The sequence below is a fragment of the Phoenix dactylifera genome, chromosome 2 (assembly GCF_051530095.1).
Source record: "Phoenix dactylifera cultivar Ajwa chromosome 2, Ajwa_hap1_PhDact_Kaust_v1.1, whole genome shotgun sequence".
NCBI classification, from domain to species: Eukaryota; Viridiplantae; Streptophyta; class Magnoliopsida; order Arecales; family Arecaceae; genus Phoenix; species Phoenix dactylifera.
In genome coordinates, this window is record NC_143191.1 from 1,579,420 (window position 1) to 1,593,830 (window position 14,411).

Sequence of the window (14,411 nt, forward strand, 5' to 3'; positions counted from 1 at the left end):
GTGATGCCAACCACTGGATTGTACCTCGCGTAGATCTTCAAGCAGTCCGAACTTTTCTTTCATCACCCGTAGAGATCTCAAAGTGGCTATTGTGAGATCCAACGATTGATATCATGAAAGAAGGTGAATCATCCTTCCACACCAAAGATACAATCCGGACCCATGAGGCAGGGGGTTGGTGAAGCCCTTAACTATCAATTGATAGAGAGGGTTGACTTATGTTTCATAAGATTTGGGCCAAATGCATGAGGAGAAACAGTCTTAGCAAGAAGAGTTGTTTAGAAGCAGCCAAAACCAGCAGGGTCCACAACCATCCTCATCCCATCAAATACTGCAAACCTACTACACCATTAGATGAATTTTGCAGGGCAAAAACCTGCAACGCAAATGTTGGATTACCTACCTCTTTGTGCAAAACCTCCTCAAACTCTTGCACGATTTAGTCGAGTCACTCAACCTGAACTCAATCAAATTCTCCGAACTAGATTGAATTTTGAGTCCGGCTCGACTCATCCATTGAGAAAGTCAAGTCAACTTGAAAGCTCCGTACATTTCTAAGCTTAATTGAGCAATTCAAATAATTGTAGATTTTTTTTGGTTTTTCTTTCTTTCTTTTTCTAAGTACAACCTTCTCAATAAACATCTCTGTTGATGTCACTTTTCATTTGTTTGGTATTTGTCCAAAGTTCTTATGTTGCCGAAATCTAGAGTTAAATCAAGACTTAATCAACTCAGTCCGGCGAAGGAACAAGTTAATCCGTACCTTGAGATTATCAATATGAGACTTGGAAAAAAATTTATGATTGGCTCCCAACGTAACATCAATCCATTTGTTTCTTATTTCTATGTTCCTTGACCAAAGCTACGAGGCAGGTAAGAAGGCTCTATCTTGGTGATCTTGGGGTCTAACATTGGAAGTTTGTTCAACGCTGTCTACCACTAATGTCATGGTGGATATGCTCAGATTAAGACGAACAAATGGATGGTGCCAATTGGAAGTATTGCAAGAATAAAGTTGTAGACAATTTTCAATCTACAATCCTAATAAAGTTATAATGAACTTTCTGATCCAACGACTCATGCCTTTACATCATGCTAACAGAGTCATTTGAGGACAAAAATCTATGGTTTTGGAACATTTAGTCATCCTGGTCCACACACTGAGAGAGCCAATGGCTTTATGCTGTAGAACTTGACCAGGGGAGTTGGTATATGCTTGAGAGTTTTCTGCCCTGCACCGGTCAGCTGATCCAATCCAAACTCCAGCATGGATGACAGAAAAAAGGGGGACCCATCTTACCTGCCTCAAGAAGGAAAAATTTATATGGCAGGCTTGCAAGGAGAATTTTCTCAAGCAACTGATGCCTCTGTTTCTTGATTTTCCTGGTGATTGATTCCCAGAAGCAAATCCATTCAATCCACAGACTCAAAGAGATAAAGAGGCACAAACAAAAATATATAAGAGCTTAGGCTCTTAAGTTCATGTTAGTTCCAAATCAGTTTGTTCTTTAATTCCTCAATATAGGAAAATGAGTCAAGATGAAGTACACCATAAGTCCCAAGGCTAATTGGCAGGTGATTAAATTCACCAGTCCCAAATCCAATCTTCTGTTCAACTACATGAAAGTAAATAGAAAGGCGATACATGCATCTCAACCCTCAGGACATCAATCAACCTACTGCACCAAATCCACCTGTTGCAGGGTTAAGCATAGAAAATTTGGGGATCACAGGGAGGTAGCATTAGTGACTTCCTAGTCACCCAAACCCAAAGCCGGATGCATCTACCCCACTGAAACTATGTCTTTACTGCCCAACCTAATTTTACCAAATTAAGAGGCGATAACCGGTGCACTTTATAAATGTGGCGCAGGCTCAACAGGAAATGAAAAGAAGAGCAAACCACAGGATTCAGATGCATGAACTACTTAAGCTGCATATCATAAAAACCAGCAACTATATCGAAAGAGGAAGAGATTCTACACCATAACCACAAGGAAATACCGCAAATCTTAATTTTAAAGCATGACCACTTTCCATTCACAATGCACACAATGACCTGCATCAAATAATATATTCATCCTTCGGCGAGTTAATGCCTGCTGCTTCCTTTCTTTGCCCTGTTTGCTTAACTTTATTTCTCTTCTTCACATTGCTATTTGAGTTACACTACAATTTCAAATGTGTTGCATGCTTGGCACTGGATGTACAAAGCAGTCAGATTAAACATAGTGTGCATACAGAATTTTGGTGTTGCTCTGCATCCTCTGTCAAGATGTTCTATGTGAACTTCACCCAATCGATCTCGCAGGAAGTCCAGGGTTACCTTATCATTTTCAAGGTCAAGCCGCAGCTTGCAACAAGTACAATAGATGAGATGATAGGCCTCTCGTAGCTCTCCTCGTTTGCAGATCGGGCACCATACTCTGTCATTCTTCACAGGATAGCATCAAAATATTGTGTTAGCAAGCAAAAAGTGGCGAAAGGTTTGAAACTACACCATAACTGAAGTGAGAGTAAATGCAGTGCTCTGAAGTACATAATAGGAAGTGGTTTTTGAGGACCAGTATGTGTGGTGGAAAGAAAAAGGGGAGGCAAAGACACAGAGAAGTGATTTTCTTTCAATATAAAGTTCCATTCAATTGGTAACAATTGTTCAGAAGCGGCCAAGGGCTGACCCACTACTTCGTACATCATTTAGGGCCTCTTAAGATTTGTCAGGAGTTTAACAGTTCAGGACATTTTCTTTTTGCAGACAATATGACAACACACAAGTCAATGAATCCTTGTGCCGCATCAGAATGTACATAATCCACATTAAAAAACAAAAGACTGCATGTCAGGGTGGGCAGAATTTGCATCAGGGAAACAGACATTAGGGATGAGGTCTTTCAAAATTGTGCATCGTCATAGTTAGCTTCAATGGACCCAAGTGGAAACCTGGTTATAATTAGCAAGTATATCAAAGCATTCTAGATTCAAGCTTAAAGATTCATAGCAGTGGGCAGGTGTATCCTGATCCACCCCTATCTTCCCTTCTGGCAACCTATTATATTTCCTTTAAACCTTTTAAGGTGATAAGTTGCCTTCTTTTCTTGAAAAATTTGGGAGGCAAGGAACAAACAGGAGCCCATGCTAGAGGAGCTATTTGCCAAAGGAGCAATTATACCTTGTTGCCCATGCTAAAGGCATCTAAGAAAAAGCAATGTTGCCTCAGGACTGGGGATAAATGTGGTATTTAATGTTGTGCAGCTATTCTCTATCAACCCCCCCCCCCCCCCCCCCCCCTCCCTCCCCAACACACACACACACACAAAAAAAAAAAAGAAAAAAAGAGAAGCAAGTAATAACAGGGTGGCGTGCCCATTAGATTGAAATCCTGGAAACTTTCTGCATTGGCTTCATTACATACGGGAGTAAGGTATTAACCCTGAAACTTGCATCCTGAGTTCCAAGAATGATAAGCGAATTTAGAAAAGCTGACTCCTAAATGTCCCGGACAATATGGTATCAAACCTGTGAAAGTGAATCTACCTTCATATCATCAACAGTAAGCAAAGTAATTTTTAAAAAAAAGATGAATATGTACATTAGCATGCATATGTTTTACATGGGATACAAAATGAATAGGCCACGAGTATGATCAGAGTCCATTTAACTTGCATTTTTGCCACATGAGCATACCTAAGTAAAATATGAAACATAATGTATTGGTTTCTGTACATAGCATTGTTTGAAAGAAGTGACATCTTCATGTAGTTGCTCATAATTTAATAAAGACCCAGATTGCTTATAAGCTGTTCATACCTGGTCATCATTAAGTTGCATGCGTTCAAAAACTGCTCGAGCTAAGTATTCATCCTCTTCCTCAAGAACCTCCAGCTCTGTACATAATTAATTAGCCACTCTTTAAGAGACAGGGATGAGTCATCAAAATTTTTAATCAAACAAGAAATTGAACAGCTCGCTGTTGCTGCAATTAGAAAATGATTATTGAAAGAAAAATGCATTGGCAGTACTGATTTGCTTAAGAGTTAAGACCATAGGTTAAGTGCTGGTTGGATGCAGTTGCACACAAACCCAATATATTGATATACCTATGCAGTTGCACGGCAAAGCTATCGTATAGATATTGTAACATTAATTATCTTATCAAGTAATATGGAAGGATGTGTCTACATGTGGTCTAAAACTACAAAACTATAAAGCATACAACTCAAGTTAAAATACTTCTAGAGTTTGAGTAGTCTGGTCCTATTTGCATCTAACACTAACAGGAGTTTGTTGAAAGAAAAAGAATGCTGTTCCAATTTTCCAAGGGAAGAAAACATTTGAACAACATATTCAAATAAATGCAATTCCAGTGTTATAAATAAAATAGAACTGGGCAATTTATCTTGTACTAAAACCTGCAGTTGATCCAAGAGAGTGAAGTAACAAGTAATAGTTCAACCAGTTGCTGCATAAATGATTGCCCTGTTGACAAATATAATTATGTATGACTATCAATTACATGAAAGAATAGCCCTGGTTGCTAGATGATGTTCAAGCCATTTGCGAGCACTATGTTAACTTTTGATATCATCTCACAGGCCTCACGATTTTATTTAGTTAATTAAGTACCATATTGAGTTGGTGCTTCTTAAGAAGATAGGTAGTTCCTCAAATTCACACTAACAATATTGTGATTCAGATTTATCGCTCGAATCTTTTCAACAAGCTACACACAAATTCATTTCGATGAATTATCATTGCTTCATAAAAGGAAACAGATTGTTGCTTATTCCTTTAATGGTTATCGACATTTTTGTCATACAAAAGAATCACAGAGAAGAACAGTAAGATATCTCTAGAAATCTAGAATGGGGAATCTAGAAGCTCTAAGGAGAAACTAAGAAACAAGGTCTGACAGGTATTTTGAGGGGAAGAAAAATAAGATAAGCTGCAAAGGTGCATGTCACTGTAATGAATGAATTAGAACATGACCTTACAAAGAACAATAGTATATACAGAGCACTGAGCATCTAAAGCTTGAATTAGGCCTCTACGTATTAAATGTTCCATAATCTTCCCTAAAACATGACCTCATCATCCTACAAAATCTGGTATATTTCTTGAGCCTTGATTATGTCAGCACACATGATTAAATAGCAATGCTGCTTGTAATTCCCTCTAAAGCAAACATGTGCAGAACACTATGCATACTTCAACATACTCTAGTGAACAATGCAAAATGAATAATAAGAGCATGCTGCCAGATTTACCTCTCCTGATCAATTCCTCTCGCAGATCTTCATAAAGAAGTCTCTCCATTTCTAACATTAGCTCTTCACTTTCAGTTTCCTTTGAGCTACTTGTATGCAGACCATCAAATTCCCATATTAGATCACTATTATTGGGAACAAAGGTAATCTGGTTTTTGCTCGAAGATGACTGCTTAATCTTCTGCAGCTCATCAGAAACTATGTCCCTGAATGCAGTTTCCACAATCTCCTGTCAAATTTGACAGAAGTATAGCACATAATAAGAAAAGAGGAAAAAATTACAAAATTTCATCGAACAAAAATAACTTAAACAGATTAATGAACTGATAATGCAACTGATTTAGCTGCTGAAGACAGTTCAGTGAAACAAAGAGATTTCATAAGCTTCAAATTGGTCAACAGAGGTTAATGCACTATCTCCAGACTATTGAAGATAAAAGAAACTCTTGAGACTAGAGGAAGCTTTTTTTAATATTTCAGCAATCGACCAGGACGAAAAAAAATCCTTAATGGTTCTACAGATGTCTTCTTTTATTAGTGGCCACATTTGTTGGTAGAAATTGCTAAAGATCAACATAGCCTTCAAAGCACCACTAAAAATTCTATTTCTTTCTCTAGAATTACTAATTATTTTATACTAATGCAGGTCCTTAAGCGTACCCCTATTTGTCTTCTTTGACTTCCTCAAGCTCTGTCTCCCACTTCCCTATCACTGCTTGAAAAGAGTTTTTCACCAGAAGAGAGAGAGCCCGCCATAAGCCGATGATTGGACCTTCTTACCAAGAGGGAGAGCCCACCTTTTCGCTTACAGTATAAAGATCAAGATACAAGTGCAACAAACTCATATTTTCAAAGCAAACCTACTCATACTACAATTTAACTATGATCTCTTGAATATGCTTCAAGAAACTTGAAAACAGAAAAAGAAAAACAACCTTGTGCCTCAAAGCACTTCAGAGCCTTAAAAACTACCACTAGTGATGGAAGCTAGTCACAATGTCACAGTCCACCTTACACGCAATTTCATTTTATGTGCACTTCAAGTGCATAAGTATACATATGCATGCTAAATTATAGCATAAATGCTGATCCAATGCCAGTCATTCCCAAAAGAGCCCAGCTTTTTTTGTTATTTCACTGTCCTGAATATGGATTAAATCACCATAATTACTCAAATATCATGCCTTCACTGGCTAAAAGCGTTCAACAAAAAGAATCTCAAGACCTCCACTAGTGGCACAAATGATCTTGCTGGACCACCCTGAGAACTACAGCCTACTGTATTTTCCAACAAAAGGAATTCATCCATAACCTCCACATTGGCACTCTGGCATGCCAAGTACTGGCATGCAGCCAGTGTCATGCCAGCACTGCATGCTAGCAAGGCATTTGGTAAGTTCTGCATTTTGCATGCTGCAGTGTGCCTACCACACTTAAAACCATGAATAAAAGTCATCAACCTTCTTCCTGTGCACAGCATCCACTGGTAGTTTATCTCCCTCGGCATGGCATCATTGACACTAAAATGTCTTTTGCATGAATGGCATCCATCAGTGAATGCTGCTTACTAATAGCAATACATGCCTGAAGATCTCTAGCACCAGCCGCTGATTTGAGCTGCAATTTCTGTTGCATGTCAGCTTTCATTGTTGCCAATTGTCTCTACAAGCTGAGGTATTTTGTTTACAAACTTCATTAGCCAGCATGTTGACCATCACTTCATCAACCTCCTTATTTTTTCCCATATATATCGCAAAGGTCACAATTTTCAATAAATCCAGGAAAAAATTGTATTAAGCATTCGCACTGCATCAGCTAAATTGACACATCAAACAGCTCATTACCCCTCATCCGTGGCCACTTGCCATTGAGGATTGAGAATTATCTTGTAACCCTTATAGTGGCACTCGGGCCACCCCTTATTCTGTCCACTTGTGCTTTAATAACTATGCTACCTTGCCTGTTTTCTCCTTTTGTCTCAGTGGATCCACTATCTACTGCATTGCTGGTCTGTTTTTCTTGGTACCAACTCCTGGCGCACCATCCAACGTAAAGGAGGATGTTAGAACTTAGAAGTATCTATATCATATATTCATAATGCACAGACACTATAACATGTTTCCTCCAGTACACTGTCCACATATGTGTTCAATTACTTTGTATGCATGCCCATGAATTGTATGTACACTTTTCCCTACATACATGAAACCCTGGTTTTTGTGACATGCTTACTGCAAGTAAATGCATTAAGCATGTAGCTTTGACTTCATGTGCTACTAGAATTGCACCCACTCAAATGCTTGCTTCTCAAATCTTAATACGTTGGTGGAATATCGCTAATCCATATAAGCTGAAAAACAACTAGCGAAATGAATATACATATAATGGCAAGAAACTGCCCTGCCAAGGAGAATGAATTTTGGACTTAAAGATTGAAATACTTATGCATGACTTGTAAATATCTACGTACAGTTTTTTTTTTTTACAAAATGTCAGTTGTGTGATTGGCTCTCCTAACTCATCAATTAAATGTAAATGAATATGATAATCTATATCAGCAGAATAATTATTATAACATCAAAGTAAAAAACAACAAAAAACTTGCCACCTTCACTGACTGATAGTCTTATTGATATTAGTAAAGCCTCCAAAATGAAAACAATCTTAATAACTCATCAGGAGGATTAAACCTATATGAAGCTGCTTGCATGCCCACCTTAACAACAAGATATAAAGCAAAAGTAGAATTAAGTGGCAAAAGTTAATAAGTATAACAGCAATCACATAACAAACCTTCTCATTCAGAGATTGCTGTCCACTTGACCTGATTTTCCAAAGCAACTGGGCTCTCTCCTCCTGAACTCTTCTCAGGCAATTTTGCCTAAGCTGCGTAAGATACAATTAGATATTATACATCCATGCGATTAAAATAGCTTTTAAGGATTCCCAGCCAAAAAAACTGAAAATAAGTAGAATCTGCGAGCAAAATGAGAAAGACAGTGATAAGCAGAAGCAAGAAAATTATGGTATGGGTCTGCTTAGAGAGTTATACATGCATGGCCCAATTTGTTAAGGTGAAATGTGAACCAAACCAAATATCATGGAGTGGTAACAATGCCATTGTTTAAAAGAATAAGTTTGTAATTTGAAAGTTGGTTAGATGTTAAAATGAAACAATATTGGTTTTTAGAATGCACCAACTAACTGCAACGGCACAATCCGTCATCCTCACTTAGATGCAAGAAGAGTTTGTCATTTTCAGCGAGACATGATTCGTTTAACCCTCTTTCTTCCTTTTTTTGTGACAATTGTTTAACCTTATTCAAGAACAACAAAAGTTAGAATCATCCAGAAACTATGAAATGACTCGTCCATGAGTCTAAATGAGTTTAAAGTTTGGAACTTGGTAGAGGGATGATGCAGTATTCGCAAAACAAAGAATAACCGAGGACTGGATAACCAAAAAGCAGCACAGAAGTAGCATTTGAATCAAAAAAAAAAAAAAGCGCAGATTCATGTATTCATTGGCATCTTATCAGATTAAAACAACCAGGATATTGTTTTTCAAAAAAAAAAAATCATGGAAACTATTAAAAATTACAAAACCCCCAATCTCAAAAGTAAAAATTAACCAGAGCTCTCGAAATGACGCAGAAGATCAATACCTTCTCCTTCCAATTGGGGTGTTGGGCTTTTATAGATGCTCTTTTGGCTCGATTCCCATCCATGAAATTGGACTCCTTCAGCACTTCAAATCAAAATCCCCTTCTCTTTTAGATTGAGAGAGAGAGCGCGCGCTTCCTCTTCTCGCGCTTTTGGTGGGAAAGCGGAAGACGGGGAGAGGATGGGTCGAGTTAGGGAGCCGATCTCTGGAAGACGACCACCGTAGGTATGCTTACCCCGAGTTAACAACCCTTCGAAGCCCACGAGTTGGCACGGTCGAAGAATAGGCTTCCGGTTTGGGCTGTGAAATTTGGTCCACAACTCACAGCTGACAAAGCTAGGCCCAGTCTGGTACATCAAAAAAAAAAAAAAACAAAAAGAGAAAAGAAGGCTAGGCCCAGTATGACAACATATTGATTTATAAATTGACATATCAAATAAAAAAAATTTATATGCATGACTTCAATCATTGATTTGGCGACTAAATGACAAGTTTGGTAACAAATTTTCGAGTTGCACCAACTTTTCCTGACAAAAAAAGAGAGAATAATTTATGCGCATGTACAAGAGCCACATAACATTTCTTTATAAATAATAAAATTTATGTAATAGCAATGTCTGTGTCCAAAAATAATTTGCATCTCTAAGTCATATGCACCTCATTGTATTCAGCACAAAACTCAGCTTACAAAAGGCTCATTTGATTGGTAATAAGCTACCCATATTTTTGAGGTCGAAATCAGATAAGCCAAATATAAAAATTTGAACTTTACTTGTGTTATAAAATAAAGGTGGTTCTAACATATATATATATATATATATATATATATAAAATCTTGCATAGCAACCGGAAAACTGAAAAAAAAAAGTCCAGGCTTAGAACTAATAGTTTTTTTTTTTTTTTTTTTTTTAACACAACGCATCCCATCCTTGGACAAACATCCAATGGCTAAAGACATGATATAGACTTTCCGTCTTTTTTTTTTCTTTTCTTTTTTTTTTTGATGAAGCGGACGGGTCATATATACCTAGCATGAATTCATTCCATGATCAGAAAATAAAATATCATTAAACGTGGTCGAAACAATTAAAAAATTGGTCCAAAATTTTTTTTTACAATGCGCTGCTATAAACGAGGCAATTCAGTCCACTGCATTATTTATAGGCATGCCTTAGTGGCGGAGAGCACGCCTCTGTCATGTGGTCGAAAATCGGCTCTTGTCGACCATATGGGGAATGTTCAGGTGAGAAGGTGCCTTCTATATCAAGTGAATGCGTAGGCATAAGGGAAACATACTTCACCTGCAAGAGAGGCCAGGCATGTTACGAAGTCCCACAGACTACTTTAACAAAATCATATGGAATATTGAGAGGCCTCTGCATTGTAATTATACAAAGTCCACGGTCCCAGAAACTTTTATACAAAGTCCATGGTCCCAAAAACTTTCGCAATCTACTTTCTAGCTTATTTTCTTTTTTGTGATATAATCAAAAGAAAAAAAAAAGTTTGACTAGTTGCGTGGTGGGCAGTGATTGTCGATATGCAGTTTACTCACGTAGGTTTGGTTTTTTGATAGCTTTCTGGCTTCTGATACTTTCATCTGGGTAAAATTTGTGATTGGTGCCTATGAAATGAAGAAATAGAAAGTGAGTGGAAGAGAGAGAGAGAGAGAGCCAAAAACTTTAAAGCTAGATTATGTGTTTTAGCTAACTCATGTGCAACTTGTATTGTTACATGAGTTACCTCGTAATACAAGATTGGAGGATGTTGCCTCCCTGTTTTTTTTTTTATCTATAGTAAGGAATGCGGCCTCTCTGTTAGAGAACTAAACCTCCTTCAGCCTGCATTCTTTACTACCGTCCATGCACAATTTCCTTTCTCATGTGGTTGACATTGAAGAGTTATACTTACTCTAACCATTCAATGGCTAAAACTAATAAAGTTTTTGAAGAAAAGAGGAGAGGTAAAGAAAAGTTCAGTCACACTATTTAGGTTCTTGGGTGTTAGAGGGTAAGCATGCAGAGCCTCGGGCATAATTTAATGAATTCTCTTAGGGTGTTTTCAGATGCACCATCTGCTAATCTTTAAAGTAACTTTATATATGGTAATGTGCTTTTCTTCAAGAAGTCTAATACAGAACTTTTCTGACTGTAATGTTAACTGGCATGCAGCCAGATGCTCTGTTAATTTCTAAGAGCATTATCTATTTACTCCTTGGAAATCTTCATTGATCATAGAATACATTTATTTACCTTGCCCATTGTTTTTATAATCACTGAGTACTTTATGCATTTTTTCACTTTGATGTTCATATTTTACCCAAGCATCAGAAAAGCTCTTTTATTCTCTCTCTCCCTTCTTTTCTTTTTTTTTTGTTAGAACAAGAAGTTCAAATTGAACTTTCCTGCTACCTCATGTGAGTGGGTCTTTTCTAAGGAAGCCCTGATTAAAATCCTTAGCAACCATTGTATTTCCCGTTCAATGATATATACAAACTCAAAGTGTCTCAGACAAAGATTTTGGAACATAAAGGATCCCTAGAAATACTAAGAACACAGAGATTTAAAGTGCATCAATAAAGTTCCTGGGAAAGTTATCGTCTAACTTTTTTTTTATCAGTATAATATCAAATAATTTCAATGAAAAGTTTCGACAATTTCATTCAATGAAGCTCCAAAATACGTTGCTTTGCTCAGCCCCTTTTTTTTACAGTGTCAGTCAATTGGCCAATACAACTTAGCAACTACATGATGCCTAGTTAGTTTTCAAACCTTGCAAACTTTTTATCAGCTCAAGTTAGCAGATATGACCTCCGAGGAGAAGGCAACAAAGTTAAAAGATTGCTGTAACTCCCTCACCCTCTCAAAGATCTTCCATTTTTCCAAAAAGAGAGAATCTCACATGACACTGTCCATATCCTTAATTATAACCTAGAGTGCAGAGCTAAGCTACTTGATGAAGTTGTTGCAACTGCAACATTTTTTGAGATATTAATCATATTATGCATGCATGTGTCCTCTTAAGTTCTTACTGCTTGTTTATCATCCTACTTATATGCTGAATGACCACTGTGCTGATTAATGGGGTAGGGAACGGATAAATTCACTGATCTTTTGATATTTTCTTGGCTTGTTTGATATCATATTTCCCACTTTTAAATTCTAAAACAAAATTTTTGATGCAATTCAGGTTGACATGAGAGCAAGGATACATGGGAATAAGGGCTACTAGGTGGAGTTGGTCTATGCATACACATGCACCATGAGTTAAAATTTTGTACACTTAATTCAGTTGGAGCAACATTTCTGGTTGAGGAAACAAAAAACATTTACACTTGAGGAAGCTAACTACTGAATCAATTGATGTGGTCCAAGATCTGATCCAAGGTTTAGTTTATTTTACAGTAAATTTGTCTTTCAACATTACAATCCTTATACAACATATTTTGTAATCTGATATCAGAAACAAAGTTATAATTCAGCAATTCTTGCTCCTATTTAAGAGATGGGATCTTCTCACAACTCTGGCCAACTGATTTATCCAGGAATGATGGCCTACCAGCTTTGTAGAAGAAAAACGCCATTATCTTCGACCACTCATCTGCCGTCCGAACCACTGAAACAACAGAAAAAGGTAATCACTTTCAGACTCATTCCAATTATCTATTGTAGGCCATCTAGATGCCCGTAATAATATACCTTTATCGCGGTGCAGTATCTTCCCTGCATGCGTGAAGAGGATTTCAGGGAAACCTGACACCTGCAGAGCATCTACCAGATCATGCTCGACACAAGCATCTACAGCTGCGCACTGCCACCATATAATTCTTGTTAGAATGAGAAAGGCGATCACTTCTCTAGTCTTGTAATAGGAGGCAGGCATTTCGATGTCTTACCCTCGGCGAAGGCAACCCAGATTCCCAGAACATCTGCACTGCCCTCTCCAGCTCATTCCTTGCCCTCTCATTCTCTTCAGGCCTGTATACAATATCAAAATGCCTTCAGCGACACACATTGGTCAATACCACAATGCAGCAATGTGGATCAAAGAGAACAAGAACCGACTTTTTATATCGATGGTGAACAAGTATTATCAGAGGATTGAAGTCCTTAAACACAGTGTCCTCCCACTGCCTTGCAGTTATGTCATGGATCGGCCGGATGTAGTTATCATCCTGCCACACAATCTCCTTATCACTGTTGTAATCTTCATCGTCGTCCTTCCTCACATTCTTGATCGTGATCTTATCGAAGAATTGATCAAAATTGAACCCCCACCCATCGGCGTCTTCGGGCCAGTCAGGATCATCCTCTTCAACAACTAGAGGGTAATCAGCTAAAAGCTTTTGCATCTTAATCTTCCTCTGGACTGGGTCGGTCTCCTCTTCTGCATCCGGTGCATTGTCGAGCACCTCCCTGATCTTCCTCCTCATCTCCTTCCTCTCCTCCTCGGTCATTAGAGACGGGCCATCATCACTGCCGTGGTTCTTTTCTTCCTCGTCAGAGTCGGTGTCTTCATCATCTTTCCCATCGCCGAGGACAACTTCAATTGCTTTGGAAGCTCTCACCTTCTTCTCATTAGCGGCACGTACAAAGTTCGATGATTCATGAGCCTATGTTTGAAACGACATGCAACACAATGGACGTGGGAAGCAGGAAATCTTTTACCAGCTTTGGGGACGTGGGAACGAAACCACCAGCAATTGGTGAAGGAGGTTTATAGCTCCCGTGACTCTTTGGGCGGAGAGGAACAGAGCGAGCACATAGAAGTGGGACTTGGAGATGGGTCTCTTCTCTTGGAACAGGCGTCGAACAGTTGAGGAGCAATGGACATTGTAGCGCCATTCTGCGAGCAAAGAGATAATTATAGATACTATTAGCAGCTGTTCCTTTTAATCTCTTGGATAGCTTCAGCGAGGGGAAGGAAGAAGTAATGCCTGCTTGCCTTCGGGTAGAGCTTGAGCCAAATCAAGAAGAGAGCACTCTCGGTGGCTTTGTGGGATGAACAAAGGGTAAGCGCCCACAGCTTTCGAAATGGAAGTTTTTGGCTTTTCAGGAGTGTAGACCAGGTACCGTCAGATCGATTGGATGAGGATTCCAAGTGGGCCGAGTCTAGACGGACTTCACCCGGGCCTGACCTGACTCGGACCTCGGCCCGCTCTCTCTCCAGCCCGATACTAAGCGGCATGGTTGATCGTTTTTGAGTTTTTTTTTCATGAATATTCATCTAAAAATTTAAAATTGTGCCAATACTTTCTTAAAATTTATATTTATTTCTATACCCTAATAAAATACTATTTTTACATAAATACATCTAATATAATGATTCTTTTAATATCGTTAATAAAAACCATATTTATTTTGATTAAAATAAAATAGAATTTTTTTGGTCCCCCCCTATAATTTTTTTTATACATTTACCCATTAAAAATATTTTAGTAATTTTAATTTAAAATTGTTAATTTTTTAACGACGTTAGATAGC

At 38.1% G+C, this 14,411-nt stretch overlaps 2 protein-coding genes across 4 annotated transcripts; both read right to left on the reverse strand.

The window, feature by feature from the left end:
- Nucleotides 1–2,001: 2,001 nt before the first annotated feature.
- LOC103706074 (RPA-interacting protein A) lies at nucleotides 2,002–9,269 on the reverse strand. Its single transcript, XM_039134452.3, has 5 exons — nucleotides 8,930–9,269; nucleotides 8,058–8,150; nucleotides 5,265–5,493; nucleotides 3,808–3,884; nucleotides 2,002–2,434 (listed from the first exon to the last, which is right to left on the reverse strand). Exons 1-5 carry the CDS (start codon nucleotides 8,990–8,992, stop codon nucleotides 2,165–2,167), a joined length of 732 nt encoding a protein of 243 aa, XP_038990380.2. The 5' UTR covers nucleotides 8,993–9,269; the 3' UTR covers nucleotides 2,002–2,164.
- Nucleotides 9,270–12,255: 2,986 nt separating this feature from the next.
- MRL7-L (Thioredoxin superfamily protein) lies at nucleotides 12,256–14,201 on the reverse strand. Of its 3 annotated transcripts, none has more exons than XM_039134445.3 (6): nucleotides 13,865–14,201; nucleotides 13,596–13,773; nucleotides 12,993–13,495; nucleotides 12,824–12,905; nucleotides 12,627–12,738; nucleotides 12,256–12,543 (listed from the first exon to the last, which is right to left on the reverse strand). In XM_039134445.3, exons 1-6 carry the CDS (start codon nucleotides 14,152–14,154, stop codon nucleotides 12,422–12,424), a joined length of 1,287 nt encoding a protein of 428 aa, XP_038990373.2. In that variant the 5' UTR covers nucleotides 14,155–14,201; the 3' UTR covers nucleotides 12,256–12,421. The 3 variants fall into 3 exon arrangements, with proteins under 3 accessions (XP_038990373.2, XP_008788277.4, XP_008788276.3); XM_008790055.6 differs by having other exon boundaries at nucleotides 12,993–13,498; nucleotides 13,865–14,106; XM_008790054.5 differs by having other exon boundaries at nucleotides 12,993–13,498; nucleotides 13,873–14,031.
- Nucleotides 14,202–14,411: the final 210 nt, after the last annotated feature.

Excerpts from the sequence above, each read along its gene's own strand:
- LOC103706074 (XM_039134452.3), bottom strand. The coding sequence starts at position 8,992 with ATGGATGGGAATCGAGCCAAAAGAGCATCTATAAAAGCCCAACACCCC. Across the intron at positions 8,151-8,929 it reads ACCCCAATTGGAAGGAGAAG|CTTAGGCAAAATTGCCTGAG; the intron begins GTATTGATCTTC and ends TATCTTACGCAG. Across the intron at positions 2,435-3,807 it reads TGCAACTTAATGATGACCAG|AATGACAGAGTATGGTGCCC; the intron begins GTATGAACAGCT and ends TATCCTGTGAAG.
- MRL7-L (XM_039134445.3), bottom strand. The coding sequence starts at position 14,154 with ATGAATATTCATGAAAAAAAAACTCAAAAACGATCAACCATGCCGCTT. Across the intron at positions 13,774-13,864 it reads CTCTACCCGAAGGCAAGCAG|AATGGCGCTACAATGTCCAT; the intron begins GCATTACTTCTT and ends CTTTGCTCGCAG. Across the intron at positions 12,906-12,992 it reads GTTCACCATCGATATAAAAA|GCCTGAAGAGAATGAGAGGG; the intron begins GTCGGTTCTTGT and ends TATTGTATACAG.